The sequence below is a fragment of the Abramis brama genome, assembly GCF_963993115.1.
Source record: "Abramis brama genome assembly, chromosome: 12".
NCBI lineage: Eukaryota > Metazoa > Chordata > Actinopteri > Cypriniformes > Leuciscidae > Abramis > Abramis brama.
In genome coordinates this window covers 38155996-38178028 of record NC_139974.1, presented here as the reverse complement: position 1 = coordinate 38178028, position 22033 = coordinate 38155996, and the positions used below count along the sequence as shown (strand labels likewise).

The 22033-nt window shown below is 37.7% G+C and overlaps 2 protein-coding genes across 4 annotated transcripts; both read right to left on the bottom strand.

Moving 5' to 3' along the window:
- Positions 1-826: 826 nt before the first annotated feature.
- Positions 827-3013, bottom strand: pithd1 (PITH (C-terminal proteasome-interacting domain of thioredoxin-like) domain containing 1). Its single transcript, XM_084130246.1, has 6 exons — positions 2671-3013; positions 2112-2155; positions 1881-1958; positions 1669-1773; positions 1459-1567; positions 827-1262 (listed from the first exon to the last, which is right to left on the bottom strand). The coding sequence occupies exons 1-6, from the start codon at positions 2863-2865 to the stop codon at positions 1161-1163; spliced, it is 633 nt and encodes a 210-aa protein (XP_083986372.1). The 5' UTR covers positions 2866-3013; the 3' UTR covers positions 827-1160.
- A 2021-nt stretch (positions 3014-5034) lies between these two features.
- Positions 5035-22027, bottom strand: eloa (elongin A). 3 transcript variants are annotated; one of them, XM_084130243.1, is made up of 13 exons: positions 21748-22027; positions 18187-18354; positions 15881-15937; positions 15665-15780; positions 14317-14819; positions 11770-12047; positions 11587-11698; positions 10768-10920; positions 10402-10499; positions 9474-9654; positions 8533-8659; positions 6274-6422; positions 5035-5634 (listed from the first exon to the last, which is right to left on the bottom strand). In XM_084130243.1, exons 2-13 carry the CDS (start codon positions 18256-18258, stop codon positions 5573-5575), a joined length of 1908 nt encoding a protein of 635 aa, XP_083986369.1. In that variant the 5' UTR covers positions 18259-18354; positions 21748-22027; the 3' UTR covers positions 5035-5572. The 3 variants fall into 3 exon arrangements, with proteins under 3 accessions (XP_083986369.1, XP_083986371.1, XP_083986370.1); XM_084130245.1 differs by having other exon boundaries at positions 21882-22022; XM_084130244.1 differs by having other exon boundaries at positions 18187-18357; positions 21748-22018.
- Positions 22028-22033: the final 6 nt, after the last annotated feature.

Genomic DNA, 22033 nt, shown 5'->3' with positions numbered 1-22033 from the left:
AATAATTTTTTGTGATCTAATTTGGCTTCAGATAAAAAATCAGACAGAAAATATACTATTGGATAGTGTTCTGCACAACGATTCTATATAGATTAGCATTACATTATAAATATAATCTATTATTATGGAAATACCTGGCATGGATTGAAAAACACAGGTAACTCAAATATCATAGCAAACATGTTTATTGTCTTCAAAACTGCATGTTACAGCCATAGTTACAGCGCGATCTCGTTAGCTTTGTGTGTGTTCGAGGCTTCCTGGATTGTCACATGATTATGGCACTTCTTCATGTTCTAATACTGTGCACAGGGCGGCGAGGGCGCCCTCAGGCTATTGGTATGAATTCATAACACAGTATCAGAGTTATGCAAACGCTCATAATGATTACATCGACGCATTTGGGTATAAATTCAATAAATATTATTCCTGTCTATAGAAATCTGATGTGAACCTATGAGAATATATCAATATTTCTCCAAATCTGCACATTTTTGAGCTAAAGCCCTGAGGCACGTTGTTTTGTGTATCGCTGTCATGACGACGGCACGGGAGTTTTTTTATGAATGAAAGCGGCTGACGCGCATAATTCATATCAAAGGTATCGACTAATTTTTTCATTTCATAACTCCTGAAACAAATTAAGAAATAACTGTCGCTATAAGTTTCTCAGAATACAATAGTGGTCAAATTCTGAAACTTGAGTCTTATATCTTTTTAATGATGTATAGTTTGTCAAGGTATAACATTAAATCTGATAGTAACTTTGAACTATATATAAATAAAACCGCTTCAGTGCGTCCGCGCTCTGGCAACGGTTAACAGGTTAATCTCACATTTGAACCAAATAATGCAAAAAATATTAAAAGGATGAATACTATATTGTAAAACCAAACTGAGAGCATAAACTTTCCACTAGATTTTTAAAGAACAGACTTCTTGCATGGCTCATCTGTTCTGTTATTTGAAGCGTTTATTTGACATAAGCATACATTCAGTAATTATGCTTATATAGCTTAATGTTTATTGGCAAATTAGCAACCGAACAAACCATAGTAAATAAATCCGTTACACATCAGTTCATCTGGCCGTTACCAAAACTCTTTTGCACACTTTTATAGTTTGACACAGCAGGCGTGAGATTCCCTTTCCTCGGTTTGTCATGATATGAAGTGTGTCTGGGGCGTAATGCTCTTCACTTGGTGATCTGCTGGATTGGCCGCTGCTTCATAGTTGCAGATCGTCACCTCATGTCTGTGAGGCTGAAAGAGAGATAAAAAGAGACTAGATGAAGGATTTTATGATCCCATTTTCCTTTCCAAGGTGAAACCAATATTTATAAAAACAGCAACACTAACATAATATCATAAGAATGTAGTGCATTTCCAATCAGTTATTAATAGTGACAATAGAAGTGGTGTTATTGTTACAGCAGGATTTGTTTAATCCAGTACTGACCTCTGCGTATTCTCCCCGCAGACCAATGTAATACACGCGAGTGGATTCTGTCCCAAAGTTTCGAGATATGTGGATAGATAAGTGCTCCACATTGGAGAATCTCGCAATCCTATATAAAATGTTGGGGGTGGTCAACATAGATTTAGTGTCCAGTATACAGGATGTATAATTAATGTGCTTGTGCATGTTAACATACTTAAAATTGCTTACTTGGTTGGATACTCAAGCTCGGCATGCGGATCCCTGTTTAGGCGAAAGGCTTGTTCTGGCTCTCTGCTTGTATCATCAAATGACATTTGGGGTATGTTCTTGTACCTGATCACAAAGCACCAGTTGCAACACCCAATCATGTAAATTGTAGTTGCATTATCCATATGTGATGCTGCAAGAGAGGTCTCATTTTCCAGTGAGAGCAAACTCACAGTCTCATTTCAGCTGGGTGTGACTCATCATCTTCTCCAGCAATAATGATCCCTTTCAGCTTCACGCTACCTGTAAACCTGCAGATTTAACCATGTGCATTAACCACATCCACATCTGCTAGCAAAGCATTTCTTACCCAGACAAATCGTATTAAATAGAACATGAAGAAGAACAGAACAGAAATTGAAATTAGTCTAGGAGGATAAATGCTGTTGCAATATAAATCTTACGGTATATTGAACAGAAGCTCCTCGTCAGCATCACTTTCAACAAACTAAGAACAAAAAATGAAATGGGAGACATACATTACAACAAACAGAAGAGCAATCTGATAATAAAACAGCCAGTGCCCAGTGCATTTAATTTCTCTATTCTTTATATATATATATATATATATATATATATATATATATATATATATATATATATATATATATATAGCCTATAAACATTATGTACGTGTGTTCATATGCACGCATTTATAGATAGATAGATAGATAGATAGATAGATAGATAGATAGATAGATAGATAGATAGATAGATAGATAGATAGATAGACAACAAACATGCCATCGCCACCCTAAGAAAGCACATCAAATGTGTAAAAAAATGTGGTAAACATTTATTTAATTTTAAGATTGTGAGCACAAACATGCCATCGCCAGCTAAAAAAGCACATGCAATGTGTAAAAAAGGTGGTAAACCTTTACTTTTAGTTTTAAGATTATAATATATGTGGTGGCTCTACGTTTCCTGCAAAACTATTCTATACACTATATAATTGCGTACCTTCGTCCTGTCAGTGCGTTGATCCCAAGGCTTGAAGACCAGTTTCCCGTCTCCGTCTCGGCTCTCATTCAAGCACTGAAGCTTCTCGATATCAATGCGTTTGTACAGCTCATATTCCACTCCTCGCTCTGCGGGCTCGTGCTCGCATTCACAGCAGCCGTGGCCGTGGCCGTGGCCGTGACCGTGTCCAGACATGGTGCGTGAACAACGGGAAAAGTGCCAAAACACTCACAACTATGCTCTAAAGAGAGAGATATTCGACAGCTCGAGCGGCTTCAGTGACATATGCTAAAATCGCACAGTTACACACAGGTGGTAGAACCTGCAAAGTAGACAACACGCAAATACGAAAGGTGGAATGTGATTGGACCTTAAAAAGCAAGGGAACCAATGAGGAGCCGAATTTGGAGTCGCGTTCTTGTGACGCATTGGTCGCTCCGCGTCTGCGCGTCAATAACAGTCCGTTCTTCAACTGTGCTTTAAAGATGTGTTATTTGGGTTTTTCTCTTATGACAAATCCTTTCATAAGGAATATTACTTAATTAATCTGCTTCTTCTGTTAGCGAAATTTAGTATTCATAAGTGTAAATCTGGAGGAAAAAAAACTTTATTTTTCAAAACTTACAATACCTAAACACAATATTGGGTTTGAAAAATAAGAAAGCTGCAAAGTGTTTCAATCTGTAAACATTTTAAAATTTTGTTTAACTTTTAAGTTTGTCACTGTTTATGTATGTCTTTTTTTGTTTGTTTATCTGCTTTACTCTTTGTACCCCCCTGACTGTAATTGTAATTCTTAAAATCAATAAAAAATCAATAAATAAATAAATAAAAATAAACAGTCCGTTCTAGGGAAAATACTTTATACATAAATTTAGATTCTTTAAACACCCTACTTTGGTTATTATACAAATTAAAATACGTCTCAGATGCCACCAGTTAAATGCAATACAGCTGTATAATTCACTTGTATTATATAATCTGTTGCAGGTTATTATTATTTAATTGTATGTATTATGTGTATTTTGGATTCAATATGGTTCAGTTGTGTTGAGCCTTCAATGCCAGTTTTTTCTGAGACACAGAAAAAAAAATATTTTTTGAATTTAGTTTTTTTCATGTCATCACATTGTTTAGAGCATGAGAAACAAATGGTAAAAACATTTTTGAAAAATGATATTTTATTCATATGTTATGCTATGTCCTCTGTAGTAGACACCAGGACTCAGTTGTTTAAAAAATAAAATGACATGAAATTATATGTATAAGCAAAAACAATGGGATTTTTTTTTTTCAATCACCAATAAATGTTGGGGTTTCAGGATTTATTTTAACTAAAATTTGTATAAAGATAATTCTCAACTATGTTATGAAAGATATAATGGAATGAATTGATACACCATTTTACTCTATGCAATATGTGGGTAAAATGGCCATAAATGAATATTCCCATGTATCTATACACTGTATCTAATGTGCACATTAACGTATTCTTGGAGCAACATTTAATGAAAAAAGAAGTGTAATAATTGAAGTAATAATTAGCAACATTTTAATAACTAATATTTCATAGGATAACTTATTTCCATATTCACTTCTTGTCTCCCAAAATGCCTGATAAACATGCTTTAAGTCCTGATGTCCTCTACAGTGGACATTATGAAATCAATGCCCTGTTCTGTAACAGAAAGTCATTTTTTGATTTGAAACCCCATAACGTTTTCCTGAGATGTTGGTTTATGATATACAATTTGAAAAGTAGTCTGATTTAAATTATAATTACAATATATTATCATATTTCCATAAGAGTGCTACATTTGATCACTAAATTAATGTCAGGCATTTTTAAAGACCAAGGATAAGTTGTTTTCATGGTGAAACCTGCAAACATTTGGTATCTCTGAAAAGTCCCGAATCTGCTCTTTACAGGACACCCAGGTTGTGACATGTGACATGTATGATGTCAGAGAAATTCACTAAAATATAATGAAAAGTCTAAAATACAAAAGTCTATTCTTGGGTCCCATTGTTTTATGCCATTTTGCTGTATTCAGATTTTGCATTCAATTAAAAAAAAAAATCTGTTCCAATAAATTAAAGCAATTAAATTAATTGGAAAATTGTCATTATTTACTCACTGTTCTAAACCTCTAATCTAGACTTCAAAAACAACGTTTATGGCAGAAATACAGCATCTTGTTTTACTTTCATTGTATATATAAAATAAAAAAAGATAGTGAACTAGCCACTAACATCTTTTGTGTTCCACTGACGAAAGAAAGTCATACAGGTTTGGGACAACGTGAGGATGAGTGCCTAAATTATATTAAATATACATTCATACACGAATAAATAAGAAAATAGTGAGAGCAACACATGGATTTTATTAAAAATGTCCATAGAACACTTCATAAAATCTATTAAAATGACTTGATCTTTCATTCAAGGCAAGGTCCAGGGCTGTCAGGTCCAATATTTAAAATAATAAATATGATGGTGAGGAAGTGTACAGTCCTTGAACTTTTTACATCTTATCTCATTCTCACTCTACCATAAAATCATATACTTAGTCCCATGACGATGCAGTGATTATAGTTTAGCAATTAAATAAACATGTAACAGTGAATCTGGGTTGTGGTGTCTCATGGTAATCTGTAGTGTACCACGTTTTCGGGGGTTTGTGAAAAGCTTACGACATGCTAATAACAATTGAGTGTGGATGGTTGCTGATGCTGGTATTTTTTTTTTGTGTGATTGCGTCCATTGAGTTGGTAATATTAAAAAGCATTAAAACATAAGAAGTGAGAGGGCATTGCACATTTCCTATGAAGCATTACAGAATAAAAGGTTTCTTCCTCCAGTTGTTCTCTCATATCACACACACATAAAACATTTTTCCCTTTTACCGCCGAGAAAATCTGTTCTTGAATGCCTTGATAGTCTTAGCCATCATAGGAGCAATTTCTGGAACAGAAAAGTGGTAATAATGTTCAAACATAACCAGTTCAATGGGCAAATATTGGACATGATTTTATCAACACCAATGATTAATATACAGTAGTGGTCAAAAGTGATGTCTGGTATATGATATTTGGTTTTAATGACCCTACAAGTTTGATTAAACCATCAAAATGAGGAAAATATTTATAATTTTTAAACATTTTAAATATAAGGAACAAACAAATCACTTAATGTTGGTAAGGCATTTATCTGAAAAAATTATTTGGCCAAAAAAAAAAAGCATAGAAAAACAAAAAGCTGACAGGAAAAAAATCATACATTGACTAATATAATCAACTTATACTATTTAGTTGGTTGTCTCTTGTTTTTGCATGCGTTCATAATTTCTTTGTATGAAAAGATTGTCCAAAAATTATGTCCGTACAATTTAGCAATCGACTATGTAATGTGTTTACGAAATCTTTAACATTAGAATAAAGGCTGAAGTTAATTTTCCTAGGCCGAACATCACTTTTGGCCACTACTGTACAATACATCCATTTCTATGAAAGAAATCATTGTATACAAGGAGCTAAAGTATATGTAGCTGTATATAAATGTGTAACAGCAGCAGCTGAGCGATCATGCTTATGTTTGACTCACTTTTGACTTGTGGTTTGTCTCTGGCACTGTGTCCACCAGCAGTGCTGGGAGTGGAGGAGCGCGAGGAGGACTCAGGAGGGCTGCTAACAGAAGACTGACCAACCTCAGCGGGTTTGCTATGGGAGCTGTAGTTTGTTGCTGGTCTGATCCTGCAAATGAAGAATCAAGAATCAGCATCTTAAAGTCAGCATGAAAAGGAAGTTGCGGAAGTCTTTTCTTCCCATATTGTGACGTGTATCCGAGTGAAACGGCTTCTCGAACAAGAACTAGATTAGGGCGGGACTTGTTTTTTATTTAAAATAACAGCCTGCACGGATAAATCATTTATAATATTTCATAACAAAAACAAGTATTGTCCATTTTGATTTCATGGTGACTTTAGGGTGTGTTCACACGAAGTTCGGGTCGCTTGTTTTTTTTTTGGTCCGGACCAAAATAAAAAAAACTTTTAGTCCTGGTCCGCTAAGCGTTCACACTTTTATAACGCATTTTAATAACGACCTTAAATACATAGGGATATGTTCACAACCTGATTGGTCGGCTTTTATTATGGTTGCAATGGAACTTAAAGGACAAGTTCGGTATTTTACACTTAAAGCCCTGTTTACAGATCGTTTCTGATGAAATAGAACGGTTAAGATTGAAATTTGGACACATGCTGCTGGCCCGAGAATTTTCGGTTTCTGTAGTAGCAAGTCCAAATTTCAATCTTAACCGTTCTATTTCATCAGAAACGATCTGAAAACAGGGCTTTAAGTGTAAAATACCGAACTTGTCCTTTAAGCCGGGTTCACACTACCTTGGTAATCCAGAGTTCTCGCGAGAGCACAAGTTGAATTTGCTCAGCGAGTTACTCTGGCGTCGAGTAATGATGCTCATTAAATATGCCCGAGCTGCACCAATCACATCGGGTTATCTGATATAGGCGGGCCAGAGGCGAGATGACGACAGCGCTGCGATGTCGAAGTCATTAGTAAACATTGCAAGATGGCTATGGATGAACACCAGTTGTTTGAAACGGCTTTGGCCGCTACAATGAACGAGTTAGACTTGGCTTTTTATCTAAAAGAGGAACAGAAGACGCCGCTCGAATCATTCCTTTGCAAGAAGGGCGTTTTTGCTGTTTTGCCGACCGGATACGGTAAGAGTCTAATCTACCAGTGAGCTCCGCTGGTAGCTAAGCGTATGAAGCTTATTGTTGTGATTGGTCGTAGTGTTATCCAATTGCGTGCAGTGAGATTTTCAAATGCATGCTTGGTGCCGCCCCTCGAGCTGGCCGATTTTCATTAGTCGATGCCAGACCATTAATCTTTCAGATTTAGGTCTGGATTTCCAGGCTAGGTTCACACTGTACTTTGGCCATGATTTGGACATTTGAGACAAATTGTGCAAATCCTAAAAGATTCCTCTGATCCTAGGCTAAAATTTGAAGTCTTTGATCGTTAATGTTCACCGACAGCCGATTAATGATCACTGCGATAAAATTTTATTCTGGCAGTGTCAGATTTGACTCACAATTGTCAAATTGTCTTCGTTTTTCAAGACAAGCAATGACCAAAATTAACGTTAGAGATTTCTTTGTAGCCACCATTTCAATCCTGCATGTAACGCAGCTCAGAGTCACCGAACGTGTCACTGATTGATGATGTAAAACTCCGGACGAGTTTTCTTGCGAGTCAAAACAGCGATAGAATGAATGGAATGAACGGAATGAATGGAATGAATAGAATAGAATGAGGCATTTATATAGCGCTTTCATATGTACTACTGTACACTCAAAGCACTATACAATCATATCAGGGGATCTCTCCTCAAGGAATCCATCCTTCACACAAACAAAGATAAACATCGCAAGTATGAGGAGAAAAAAAACTGGTATGCTTGAGCATTCTGTCCTTTTTAGGGTCACATCTTGTGACATCATGTTCTGTTTTTGGTTAATTTGCATGTCTTTGGTTCGTGTTGTGTTCATATTACATTCGAACCGCACCAGAGTTTGTTCGGAAGTGGACAGAGACCCATCCTATCGGTGATCTCGGTCCACTTGTTTGGTGCACCATGGTTCAGATGGCAGCGTTCACATGAACCGCACTAGAGTTCGTTTTAATCAAACTAAACCTGAGTGTGAACACACCCTAAAATGCAGTTACAACAAAAACAAATATCTGAGAAGCTTTGGAGGGGTTAAAGAAAAGCAGATTGTCAGCAGGAACATCATGATAAAGATGAGTGTGTGTGACTAATGCAGCATTCACTCACCTGGCAGATGGAGGAGCAGAGCTTGTGCTGGTGGAACCATTTTTAGTGCCAAACTTCTCTTGAAGACGGAGGATATTCCGTGGAGGCTTAGCGGCCGAGTTAACATACGCCATTTTAACTTGCCGTCCTGTTAAAAGTCAATAATATATTACAAACATTAATCGTGAGCACTGGTGACTGAATCCACAGCCACATTTTTATTTCATATATTTTTTGCAAAAAAAGCCAATTGCTTAAACATATTGAGTTGAATTAACTGCATGATATGCTGATTAATAAATTTAATTATCTTCATTTGGGGGGAGTTTCTCACCAAATATTGAAATAGATGATATTCAAAGACATTGACATCTGTCATGTCAGATAAGTAAAGCTTTGAATAGACATTATAAAAAGTGACTTAAGCAATTTCTGAGAAACACTGTTGAAAGTGGATCGGAACAAGCACCACAACTAACTTGTAGCCAATCAGCAGTAGGTGGCGTGTCCTCTCATGATGGGGGAGGAGAGAGAGAGAGCAAGAGGGAGATTTGAAGAAAGACTGTAGAAAGAGAGATGGCTGAGAGACATTACAAAAGAGAAAAGCTCAGAGGAATACCACTTACTTGGCTTTATTTTTCATAAGCATTATTTTGCGTCACTTCTTCTAGGATAAAGAGACATCCACTGCATTGTGTGTTCGTGCATTTTGAGGGCGGAGCAATGAAAGGAGGGTGCATTTGTTTGGACTGATTTTAAAATATCAATAGTGTTCAACATTGAGTCTCAGAATTTGCATACTGCACCTTTAAGTCAAATATACATGTTTACTATACAATAATATATTTCACCCAACAAGTCTTGTATTAATTTTTTTATGAGTTAAATTGACAGCTTTACTGAAAAGTAAACGTTTATGCATTAGCTTTGATCTAAATGCACTGACTACTGCCGGCGAGCACCTTTAGGTTTGTTAGCATGGGCAGAACTGATGTTCATCGTGAGCTTGCGCAGACGTTCTTCCCGTTCTTCATGGAGCCGGAGATACAGCTCCCTCCAGGATTCATACTCTTGAGGAGTTTCCCGTTTAAAATCCCGCTGGCAGTGTCTCAACCACAGATCATCTGACTCTTCTGTGAAATACTGAGAAGAGACACTTGCAATCAAAGATTTGTCCAAAATGAGCTAAAAATATTCAAGATAAGTTTTAATGGGAAAACCTTGCATGCAGCGTTAATCTTGAGATAAATAACTAATGTTCAAGTAAGCTTTTTTAATGTTTTGTAAGAAGTCTCTCTCTTGCTCACTAAGACTGCATTTATTTAATCAAATAGACAGTAACATTGTGAAATACTATTATAAATTAAAAATAACTTTTTTTATTGCAATATATTTTAAACTGTAATTTAATCCTGTGTTGCAAAGCAGAATTATCAGCATCATTACTCCAGTCTTCAGTCACATGATCTTTCAGAAATCATTCTAATATGCTGCTTTGTTTCAGAAAACAGTTGTGCTGCTTAAAATGCCCCTATTATGCTATTTTAAAGGCTCATAATTTTGTTTTGGAGGTCTCTAACAGTAGGTTTACATGCATCCAAGGTAAAAAAAAATCAATTGTTTTACATTTTCTCATAACATACAGTACATTGCAACATCACCTCTTTTCTCAGTGTCTGAAACGGATCGATAAAGCATTCAGTCTCTCTAAAGCTCGCCTTTTCAAGAGCCTACTTAGCTAATCTTTAGTAAAATTATAAATGTCTTTACTGTCGCTTATGTTTAATTTAATGTATTAATATAATGCATGTAGAATACCACAACAGATGTGCGATTAAAACTGCGAAATAGATAATCTGCACGTGACTGTTGACAACATGACACACATACCTGATTACACTGCTCAATCCGGTAAAGCTGCTCAGGCGTGCATCTCTCCAGAACCGGCTCCAGAATCTCAAATGGCACTCCGCCCACTTCATCAATTGCTAAAAAAAAACAAGAAAAGCTGATTAATTTTTAGGTGATTTATGCGGTAAACACTTCGGCCAGCCTGAAACATCACAACATCCTTTACAGTGATTTGAACATGGCAATTTAAAGTGCGGTCACTGTCACCAGATTTTTTCACACACAGCCATCTGTGACTCTTGAGATGTGATTTGTTATGTAATATCCCATAAGGGCTAAATACTATACTGAAGTGTTTAATTAAAATCTTATTAAAACAAATAATCAGAGAATGAGAAAACTCACAATCTATATTGTTCTGCAGGACTCTAATGCACTGATCATACAGAGACATCATTTTCGGCAAATACGCGGACTTGGACCCAGAGTACACAACCATTTTGGAGTTCAGCCTTCGACCTGCGCAGCCGAGGTCCTCTTCGTCATTTGACACAGCGACTGAAGGAGAAAAACATGTTGCTTTGAGTCAATGCAGACAGAATCATTGGGATGTATACACTTCTGTTTCTTTCAGGTATGTTAGGCAGCTTGATTTAAAGGGGCATATTTTGTCTTGATTGTGTTTTTGGACTCTACTAGAATAGGTTTTAATGCTTGAATGAAAAAAAAAATCTTATTTTGTCACACATTTGACATTGTTGCAGCTCCTCTCTTCCCAGTCTGTCAGTAACGCTCTGTTTAGTTCCTGTCTCTATGAAGCCCCTCCTTCTGAAAGCACACTGTGCTCTGATTGGTCAGCTGGATCTGTGTTCTGATTGGTCAAGCACTTCGAGCATGTTTGTGACATGGCACGCCCCTTACCATAACCGCCAGTTTCAACACACTACTAACTAACTCAACCAGGCCCCACCCCTTTATTCTGCATATTAATTATTTAAATGAGGAATATTGTGACGTGTTTGTTCCCGGAAGAAAACTCAAGACTACAATGGAGGCGTTTCAGGGAGTTCAGAAACACTGACACTGATATAGAGAATAACTCCCACTGGAGGGACTTTGTAACTTTGCAGAGCTTTTTCATGTTTAAACAGCAACATTACACACTAAAGAAAGTTGAACATAATAGGTCCTCTTTAAAGTGTTCTAAAACTAAAAAACACGTACTTTTGCGTCTCTGGGGGGACAGTGGCGTAAGATCAATGGAGGGCAGTGGTCTGTAGTTGGGCTGGATGGCAGGCAAAGAGATATCGGGCAGCATGGGAACCACATCCACTACCTGGAGAAATAATGATTAGAAATCCTTTGACAAATCCCATCACCCCACCAGAATAACAAGTTCAGCCTCACCTTCCTGCGTTTCTCTGGAACAGCAGGCGTGGTCACGGAGGAGGAGGAGGATGGCTTTGAGTGTTTACTGCTGGTCCCGTTAGCCTTGCCAGACTTCGAGGAAGCCGAAGGAACCGAGGCAGGAGGCTGAGGGGGTCGCGAGGGCTGCTTTTTCTTCTTTTTGGTCGGGGTCGGGGCGTCGTACGTGAGGAAGGATTCAAAAGACATGGTTGGAGCTTCAAATGGCTCCTCTTCCTCGTCCATTTTCTCTGGAACTTCCCCCCTCTCCCTTGATTTTCCTTAAAGACAAAAAGCAGATCCAACTTAAATCGTATACTTAGAGTAACCAACCAACTCATATTCAGAAAGAACGTATTAAATTGATCAAAAGTGACAGTAAAAGACATTTATAATGTTAAAATTTCATATAAATGCTGTTCTTTTGGACTTTCTATTCATCAAAGAATCCTTGAAACAATCATGGTTTCCACAAAAATATTGATAACATTGACAATAATCAGAAATGTTTCTTGAGCATATTAGAATGATTTCTGAAGGATCATGTGACACTGAAGACTGGAGTAACGATGCTGAAAATAGTTGATTTTAAAATGCATTAAAACAGAAATTGTTTTAAATTGGAATAATATTTCACAATATTACTATATTTGTCATGAAATAAATGAAGACATAGTGGTTAGAGCCCGACCGATATGGATTTTTGGGCGCCGATGCCGATACCGATAAAAAAAAGCCAGATACCGATATATCGGCCGATATTATTTGTGTGTATATTATAATACAGTAGCAATATTATTTATGTGTATTATAGTACAGTAAGTTTGGACACACTTTCCAATTGGTGTGTACAAACTTTTGATGGGTACTGTATATAGAATACACAGTATAAACAGAATAAATATATAAACGTTTTGCAATGATCACTCAAATGTGGTGATCAAATACTTGTGTGACAAAGATATGCAATGGAGGCAGGGTGAATGATAGAATGAGAATTTGAGCTGTAACCAAACTAGTTTGCATTGCATTTTATATTATATTATATTCTAAATACTCTTCTATTTTTAATCTTAATTTAGTGGAGGAAGAACTCAGATCTTTTTAGTAAAGTAAAATTAATAATATCATAATGAAAACGTTTATAATTACATATGTACAGTAGTTTTATACTATTTTAAATAAGTAGTAAGCAAAATCTACTAAACGTGAAACTAGGCTACAGGGCTGGACCCGAATATTCGTTCGGTGGGTTGGTATTCGATTTGAAAATTTGACATTCGAATATTTGTTGTTGTTTTTTTTTTACATCTGGGATCCCCCGCGAAACGGTTCTCATTCGCGCTTGAATAAGGCCGGCGACACACTGACTGCGTGGCATGGCCGTTTTTATTTCGGCTCCCATGTTAACAGGTTGGAGTTTGCACACTGCCTGCGTGAGACACGCGTCTCTCAGGCGCGGCTCGAGCCACGCCGAAAACGCGTGCATGCCAGAAATAGAACCGACGCGCAAGTCTTCTCTGGCAAGAGCGCAGAACAGCGGAGTTTGTATGGACCGAAGTGCATGCCTGAGCTTGTGTTTTGGATTAAGCTGTGTTGCTTTGACATTGTGGAAAATAGAATAATAGAAACAAAATGTATTAGACTTTTTACCAGTTATTATCAATCTAAATTAATCTCGTTTTTTAATTTAACTTAATTTCGTTTAATTTCTTTATTTAAATTTCGTTTAATTTCTTTATTTAAATTTCGTTTTTCTTTATTTAAATTTCGTTTAATTTCTTTATTTAAATTTCGTTTAATTTCTTTATTTAAATTTTGTTTTTCTTTATTTAAATTTCGTTTAATTTCTTTATTTAAATTTCGTTTTTCTTTATTTAAATTTCGTTTAATTTCTTTATTTAAATTTCATTTTTCTTTATTTAAATTTCATTTTTCTTTATTTAAATTTCATTTTTCTTTATTTAAATCTACCCTTTACTGTGTCAGTAATTTTGTTAGTCAGAAAAATATTAGACTACCTTAAAAGTATTGCTTAATTTAACAGACCTGTGTGTGCGTTTTATATCACTAACAGTGTCCGTTCTCGGACGCGTTCTCTGGCCGCGTGAGGTGCGCCGCTTCCTGCTCGCGCTGTTCTGTAGTTTATTAAAAGTGTATTAATTCTGAACGTGTTGCGTCTCCATCTGGCTACTTTTAATGCAAAATGGTCCTATATAAAGTGTTATAATTACATAAATTATTTGAATATTGCTTGATGTTGTAACGTAGCAGAATGAGCTTTAACACGGTGTCTACACCGGACGCGGCTGTTATTTTTTTGCCACTTTTGCCAGTTCTTTGTAACAGCTTTTAGGTGCTTTATTGGCAGCGCCATCCTTACATAAATCACTGCACGCTGCATTTTTTTAAATATTAATTTATCGTCCGTTATAAATGCCGATACCGATAGTTAGGAAAATGCCTAATATCGGCCGATAATATCGGCCTGCCGATATATCGGTCGGGCTCTAATAGTGGTGACTCATCAGTGATGGTGAGACGTCTTACCATCACTTCCTCCTTTCTTTTCCTTCTTGCTCTCGTGTGAGCTTGAATGTCGATCATGTTTAGATTTGTGACTCGTCCCACCCTGTTGCTCTCGTTCGGCTCTGTGCGTCCTCTCCTTGCTGCTGCCGCCACCCGTGGGTCGGTGCTTCCGTCTCTCCTGTTCCCGAATGTCTTGGGAACTGTGCTCTCTGACTGGCTCTTTGTGTGGCTTGTTGTGTCTAATGTCATTTCGTGGGGGACTAGGCTCAGGCTCAGGCTCCGGCTCCGGCTCCTCTTCTGGAGGGCTTTCATACTCATCTGACTGATACCCCCTTGCACTGCCGTGTCTGTACTGTGAGCTGTAGTGCTGTGGAGGCGAGGGCGAGTAGCCATGTTGGTATTCCATCTCGTCGTGTTGCTCCTCCTCCATAAGTGGAGGTTCCTCTGGAGACCGTTCCCGGACTCGTTTGTGCCCTCCAGACTCATTAATGCGTGAGTGGGAACGCCCCTCCTTTACAGTTGGTCTATTCATAAACATGAACCATATATAAACTTATTCATCTCTTATCTCACAACATTGCCAAGGTTCCAAAATGATCAAATTAGAGTGAAACTCATCAGCAGTGGTAACTTATATTCACTACGGTTCAAAAGTTTGGGGTCATTATGATTTTCTTATAAGAAATTAATACCATTACCATTAAATTGATCAAAATTGACAGGAAAGACATCTACATTGTTACAAAAATATATATATTTCAAATAAATGCTGTTCTTTTGACATTTCTATTTATCAAAGAATCCTGAAAAAAATTATCATGGTTCCCACAAAATAATTAAGTTAATAAGTTGCTTTTAACATTTATAATAGAAAATGTTTCATGAGCAGCAAATCATCATATTAGAATGATTCCTGAAGGATCATGTGACACTGGAGTAATGATGCTGAAAATTCAGCTTTGATCACAGGAATAAATTACATTTTAAAATATATTACTATATACATATTACTATATATTAATATATTAATATTACTATATTCACATGGAAAATATTTTTCCCAATATTACTGTTTAACTGGATTTTTGATCAAATCTATGCAGACTTTATGAGCATAAGAGACTTCAAGAAAAAAAAGAAAGAATAAAAAAACTCACCTTCCCTAAACTTATATATAAAAATATTTATGGCTCATACATTTTTCTCAAATCACTCGCCATTAGGCAGTTGTGGCAAAAAGTTTAACCATGAGCATTTTCTAAAGAACAGTTGTTTCAGTTTTCTTTACTAAGAAGTTCTGCAATTTCATGACCTAAAAATGTTAATTGCAATGTAATTAGCAGATAATAGACCACTTTAAGAAGCGTACCTGTCTGCAGATCTCTCTGGCACCAGCTTCTTCCACTTGGCCACAAGGTTCTTCGCAACCTCCCCAGCAAATTCATGTTTGCGCAGAGAATTCACAGCCTTCCCAATGCCAGTTTCCTGCAAGAATCGGAGAAAACATAAACGTATTAAAAACTAGAGATCTGTGAGATCAAACCAAAAGTAATAGATGTGAAGATAAGCATTATTTTGATCTTACCACCAGGATGTCTACTGTCATGGGCAGCTCCCCCAACCTTTTGAGGGTTTTCAGAAGCTAGACAGAACAAGGAGGAGGACAAATATAAGAACGCATCTCACAGACAAAAGATTAATTAATCCATTGTCATGATTATACAGTATATATATATATATATACACAAATACATTATACATTATATATATATATATATATATATATATATACATTAAATACAGCATATTTAATATATATATATATATACAGTGCAATGCATAAGTGAATACACCCATGCTAAAGTTGACTAAAAAGAGGAATAAAAAATCATATTTTGGAAATTGAACTTAATGCCTTAATTTAAAAAATTAGGAAAAATCCAACCTTTAAGGACACCAATTTTCTTTGTGAATGAATAATGTATCGTAAATAAATAAATGTTCTTCCTTAAAATACATGGTGCATAAGTGAGTACACCCCTATGTTAAATTCCCATAGAGGCAGGCAGATTTTTATTTTTAAGTATTTTTTTAAATTTTTTTTTAGGATACTATGCATCCTGATAAAGTTCCCTTGGCCTTTGGAATTAAAATAGCCCCACATCATCATAGCCTTCACCAAACCTAGAGATTGGCATGGGGTACTTTCCATAAGATCATCTCTCAATGCAAATCAAACTAGCTTTTAGGCTAACTGAAATAAAATCATGCCAATCTCTAGGTATGGTGAAGGCTATGTGATGATGTGGGGCTATTTTAATTCCAAAGGCCAAGGGAACTTTATCAGGATGCATAGTATCCTAAAAAAAAATTAAAAAAAATACTTAAAAATAAAAATCTGCCTGCCTCTATGGGAATTTAACATAGGGGTGTACTCACTTATGCACCATGTATTTTAAGGAAGAACATTTATTTATTTACGATACATTATTCATTCACAAAGAAAATTGGTGTCCTTAAAGGTTGGATTTTTCCTAATTTTTTAAATTAAGGCATTAAGTTCAATTTCCAAAATATGATTTTTTATTCCTCTTTTTAGTCAACTTTAGCATGGGTGTATTCACTTATGCATTGCACTGTATATATATATATATATATATATATACATACAGTTGCATTGACTGTAATAAGCATTTATGGCTGATACATTTTCACGCAACACTCACCACTGCCAGTTATGGAAAAAATTTCATTTTGGACCATGACAACAACAATATTGTAAGGAGCATATTGTCAAAATGATCAAATCAAGCATTTATCTGCACTCTTTGTGGACTACTATTCTTATTACCTACAAATTTGTATTAAACATATATAATAATAAAATACTAATCGCATCATTGTATAAAACTAAACCTAACCACAGAAAAGAGATGCAAGCATAGTTATATATATATACCCAAATTAATGCTGTCAAATCAATTAGTCGCATCTAACATAAAAGTTTTTGTTTACATAATATGTGTGTATACATATTATTATATTTATATATTATGTTACATGCGATTAATCGATTTGACAGCACTAACCCAAAAACATAGACTAACTATATAGACGTATAACTCTTAGAAAAAATACTGGCAGAACCATATCATGTACCATGATATGAATATATTTCAAGGAATTGTTCATGCAAAAAAAAAAAAAAACATGGTGCAGACTGTCCAAATACCACGGTAGTACTGTGGTATTTCTGTTGTTTACAGAGACATCTGTGTAAATAACAGTAGTGTTAAAGTTATTAGTTTGTTGTATAGTGTCAAAGACTTTTTTTTTTTTGCAAGAATTACCAAACCAGAAATGTAAGTGCACTTAAAGTGTGTTCGTGGCCTCCAGAGGAACAGGGGGGTCGCATCGATCTGAACCTCGGCTCTACACAATAATGCCACCTACGTAGGCAGTTCACTAGATTTGAGACACAGCCTTAATGCAACTGCATTGAGTAATGCGGAGGAATCGTGTTTTATAGAGAGTAACGTTAACATGCATTCTGCTGCACTATCACGGCCTGTCTTGATCTGTCACTGTGATCATATTAAATCGCTGTGGTTGTCATTTCTGCTAACAGCACTAGCTCCTGAGAAAGTGTCTGATTCTGCTATTCTTCTGTTTAAGAAGAAAAGAAAAAAACTCCATCCAAATTGATCTATCTAATCGATCATTCATTTCACGGTCTGCTGTTGTTGTAATTGTTATACGTGGGATTTCTGGATAGCAATTTTGCACGATCCTCAGACTAGCCACGAGCAGAAGCGCGTATAACACAGTCATACACGGTGCGAAAGCGTCGACGTAAAGTGTTGGCTTCGTCTCAGAGAAAGGGTGTATTACCTTGCGAGGCTCTTGATTCTCATCGAGCCTCAGCCGCAACTTCTCGACTGCTTCCATTAGCTCCTCCGCCATGTTTACAGCTGGTACATGTTGCCCGGAAGTGGGGGCCTGCTGTTGTTTCAGACGAACTTCCGTCACTCCGAATACAGAAACCGGAAATACGTCATACTGCTGTCATAAAGCCATCTTGATCACTCGATGAGGTCATGATGTATTTATCATTAAGCTTTTATAATTCAAGGTTGTGGGTATTTCAGATACATCCTACTAAGAGAGGTTAAAAAGAGTGCTCAGCTTTTACTAGCAAACTATATGCTTATAATTAGCAATCGCTTTATATGATGAGTATGATGAGAATATACCGACTGAATTTAGGCTTTTATTCACAAACATTCATCAGCTCACACATCAGTTGTGGTAAACAGAAGCTAAAGCATGTTCGCTTGACGTGCGAGAACCAATGAGGTTCAGTCTCGTGTTACGCAGCACGTTTGAGCTTCAGCAAGAAACAATGAGGTTCATTCTCGTGTTACGCAGCACGTTTGAGCTTCAGCAAGAACCAATGAGGTTCATTCTCGTGTTACGCAGCACGTTTGAGCTTCAGCAAGAACCAATGAGGTTCAGTCTCGTGTTACGCAGCACGTTTGAGCTTCAGCAAGAACCAATGAGGTTCATTCTCGTGTTACGCAGCACGTCTGAGCTTCAGCAAGAACCAATGAGGTTCATTCTCATGTTACGCAGCACGTCTGAGCTTCAGCAAGAACCAATGAGGTTCAGTCTCGTGTTACGCAGCACGTTTGAGCTTCAGCAAGAACCAATGAGGTTCATTCTCGTGTTACGCAGCACGTCTGAGCTTCAGCAAGAACCAATGAGGTTCAGTCTCGTGTTACGCAGCACGTCTGAGCTTCAGCAAGAACCAATGAGGTTCAGTCTCGTGTTACGCAGCACGTTTGAGCTTCAGCAAGAACCAATGAGGTTAATTCTCGTGTTACGCAGCACGTCTGAGCTTCAGCAAGAACCAATGAGGTTCAGTCTCGTGTTACGCATCACGTCTGAGCTTCAGCAAGAACCAATGAGGTTCATTCTCGTGTTACGCAGCACGTTTGAGCTTCTGCAAGAACCAATGAGGTTCATTCTCGTGTTACGCAGCACGTCTGAGCTTCAGCAAGAACCAATGAGGTTCATTCTCGTGTTACGCAGCACGTCTGAGCTTCAGCAAGAACCAATGAGGTTCATTCTCGTGTTACGCAGCACGTTTGAGCTTCAGCAAGAACCAATGAGGTTAATTCTCGTGTTACGCAGCACGTCTGAGCTTCAGCAAGAACCAATGAGGTTCATTCTCGTGTTACGCAGCACGTTTGAGCTTCAGCAAGAACCAATGAGGTTCAGTCTCGTGTTACGCAGCACGTTTGAGCTTCAGCAAGAACCAATGAGGTTCATTCTCGTGTTACGCAGCACGTCTGAGCTTCAGCAAGAACCAATGAGGTTCAGTCTCATGTTACGCAGCACGTTTGAGCTTCAAGAACCAATGAGGTTCATTCTCGTGTTACGCAGCACGTTTGAGCTTCAGCAAGAACCAATGAGGTTCAGTCTCGTGTTACGCAGCACGTTTGAGCTTCAGCAAGAACCAATGAGGTTCAGTCTCGTGTTACGCAGCACGTTTGAGCTTCAGCAAGAACCAATGAGGTTCAGTCTCGTGTTACGCAGCATGTTTGAGCTTCAGCAAGAACCAATGAGGTTCAGTCTCGTGTTACGCAGCACGTTTGAGCTTCAGCAAGAACCAATGAGGTTCAGTCTCGTGTTACGCAGCACGTCTGAGCTTCAGCAAGAACCAATGAGGTTCAGTCTCGTGTTACGCAGCATGTTTGAGCTTCAGCAAGAACCAATGAGGTTCAGTCTCGTGTTACGCAGCACGTTTGAGCTTCAGCAAGAACCAATGAGGTTCATTCTCGTGTTACGCAGCACGTCTGAGCTTCAGCAAGAACCAATGAGGTTCATTCTCGTGTTACGCAGCACGTCTGAGCTTCAGCAAGAACCAATGAGGTTCAGTCTCGTGTTACGCAGCACGTCTGAGCTTCAGCAAGAACCAATGAGGTTCAGTCTCGTGTTACGCAGCACGTTTGAGCTTCAGCAAGAACCAATGAGGTTCAGTCTCGTGTTACGCAGCACGTCTGAGCTTCAGCAAGAACCAATGAGGTTCAGTCTCGTGTTACGCAGCATGTTTGAGCTTCAGCAAGAACCAATGAGGTTCAGTCTCGTGTTACGCAGCACGTTTGAGCTTCAGCAAGAACCAATGAGGTTCATTCTCGTGTTACGCAGCACGTTTGAGCTTCAGCAAGAACCAATGAGGTTCATTCTCGTGTTACGCAGCACGTCTGAGCTTCAGCAAGAACCAATGAGGTTCAGTCTCGTGTTACGCAGCACGTCTGAGCTTCAGCAAGAACCAATGAGGTTCAGTCTCGTGTTACGCAGCACGTTTGAGCTTCAGCAAGAACCAATGAGGTTCATTCTCGTGTTACGCAGCACGTCTGAGCTTCAGCAAGAACCAATGAGGTTCAGTCTCGTGTTACGCAGCACGTCTGAGCTTCAGCAAGAACCAATGAGGTTCATTCTCGTGTTACGCAGCACGTTTGAGCTTCAGCAAGAACCAATGAGGTTCATTCTCGTGTTACGCAGCACGTTTGAGCTTCTGCAAGAACCAATGAGGTTCAGTCTCGTGTTACGCAGCACGTTTGAGCTTCAGCAAGAACCAATGAGGTTCATTCTCATGTTACGCAGCACGTCTGAGCTTCAGCAAGAACCAATGAGGTTCATTCTCGTGTTACGCAGCACGTCTGAGCTTCAGCAAGAACCAATGAGGTTCAGTCTCGTGTTACGCAGCACGTTTGAGCTTCAGCAAGAACCAATGAGGTTCATTCTCGTGTTACGCAGCACGTCTGAGCTTCAGCAAGAACCAATGAGGTTCATTCTCATGTTACGCAGCACGTCTGAGCTTCAGCAAGAACCAATGAGGTTCATTCTCGTGTTACGCAGCACGTTTGAGCTTCTGCAAGAACCAATGAGGTTCATTCTCGTGTTACGCAGCACGTCTGAGCTTCAGCAAGAACCAATGAGGTTCATTCTCGTGTTACGCAGCACGTTTGAGCTTCTGCAAGAACCAATGAGGTTTGTTCTCACACGTCAAGCAGGTTCGGTTGAGCTTCTGTTTATGTTCACTGATCAATGTTTATATGTGAAAAGCCAAAATTAAATCTGTTCTTTATATAAAGCGCCCGAGTCTCTTTAGAAAATGTGGACTCAAACACTCAATTCATATGGATTAGTTTTATGATCCCTTTATGAAGTTTTTGAAGCATCAAAGTGGTAGTTGCGTAGCTGTCAATGGAGGGACAGAAAGCTCTCAGATTTCATTAAAAAGATCTTCATTTGTATTCCGAAGATGAACTTCGGAGTTCATAAAGTCTTACGGGTTTGAAACAACATGAGGGTGAGTAATTAATGAAAGAAATTAAAATTTTTGGGTGAACTATCCCTTTAAATGATTAAAATAAAAGGACTCACCACAACGACAGTAAAGCATCTCCTTGACTAAAGACGTAAGCAAATGTTCAAGCATCATCACAGACTGAAGACTGAAATGTACAGGCCTACTGAATAACCAAAATGCAGTAAAATATACATACATTATACATTACCCTTTCAGAAATACTGTGACAATACCACGGTACTGGCTGGTTAATATAATAATAATATTAGGATAATATTATTATACATTTTTGGAGTAGGACCAAACATAAAAGCATAACGATCTGCCATTGAAAAACACCACTCTGATCTAAATATTGGG

Excerpts from the sequence above, each read along its gene's own strand:
- eloa (XM_084130243.1), bottom strand. The coding sequence starts at position 18,258 with ATGGCGGAGGAGCTAATGGAAGCAGTCGAGAAGTTGCGGCTGAGGCTC. Across the intron at positions 12,048-14,316 it reads AAAGAAAGGAGGAAGTGATG|GAAAATCAAGGGAGAGGGGG; the intron begins GTAAGACGTCTC and ends TTTGTCTTTAAG. Across the intron at positions 5,635-6,273 it reads AGACAAACCACAAGTCAAAA|AAATTGCTCCTATGATGGCT; the intron begins GTGAGTCAAACA and ends TTTCTGTTCCAG.
- pithd1 (XM_084130246.1), bottom strand. The coding sequence starts at position 2,865 with ATGTCTGGACACGGTCACGGCCACGGCCACGGCCACGGCTGCTGTGAA. Across the intron at positions 1,774-1,880 it reads CACCCAGCTGAAATGAGACT|GTACAAGAACATACCCCAAA; the intron begins GTGAGTTTGCTC and ends CTTTGTGATCAG. Across the intron at positions 1,263-1,458 it reads TGCGGGGAGAATACGCAGAG|CCTCACAGACATGAGGTGAC; the intron begins GTCAGTACTGGA and ends TCTCTCTTTCAG.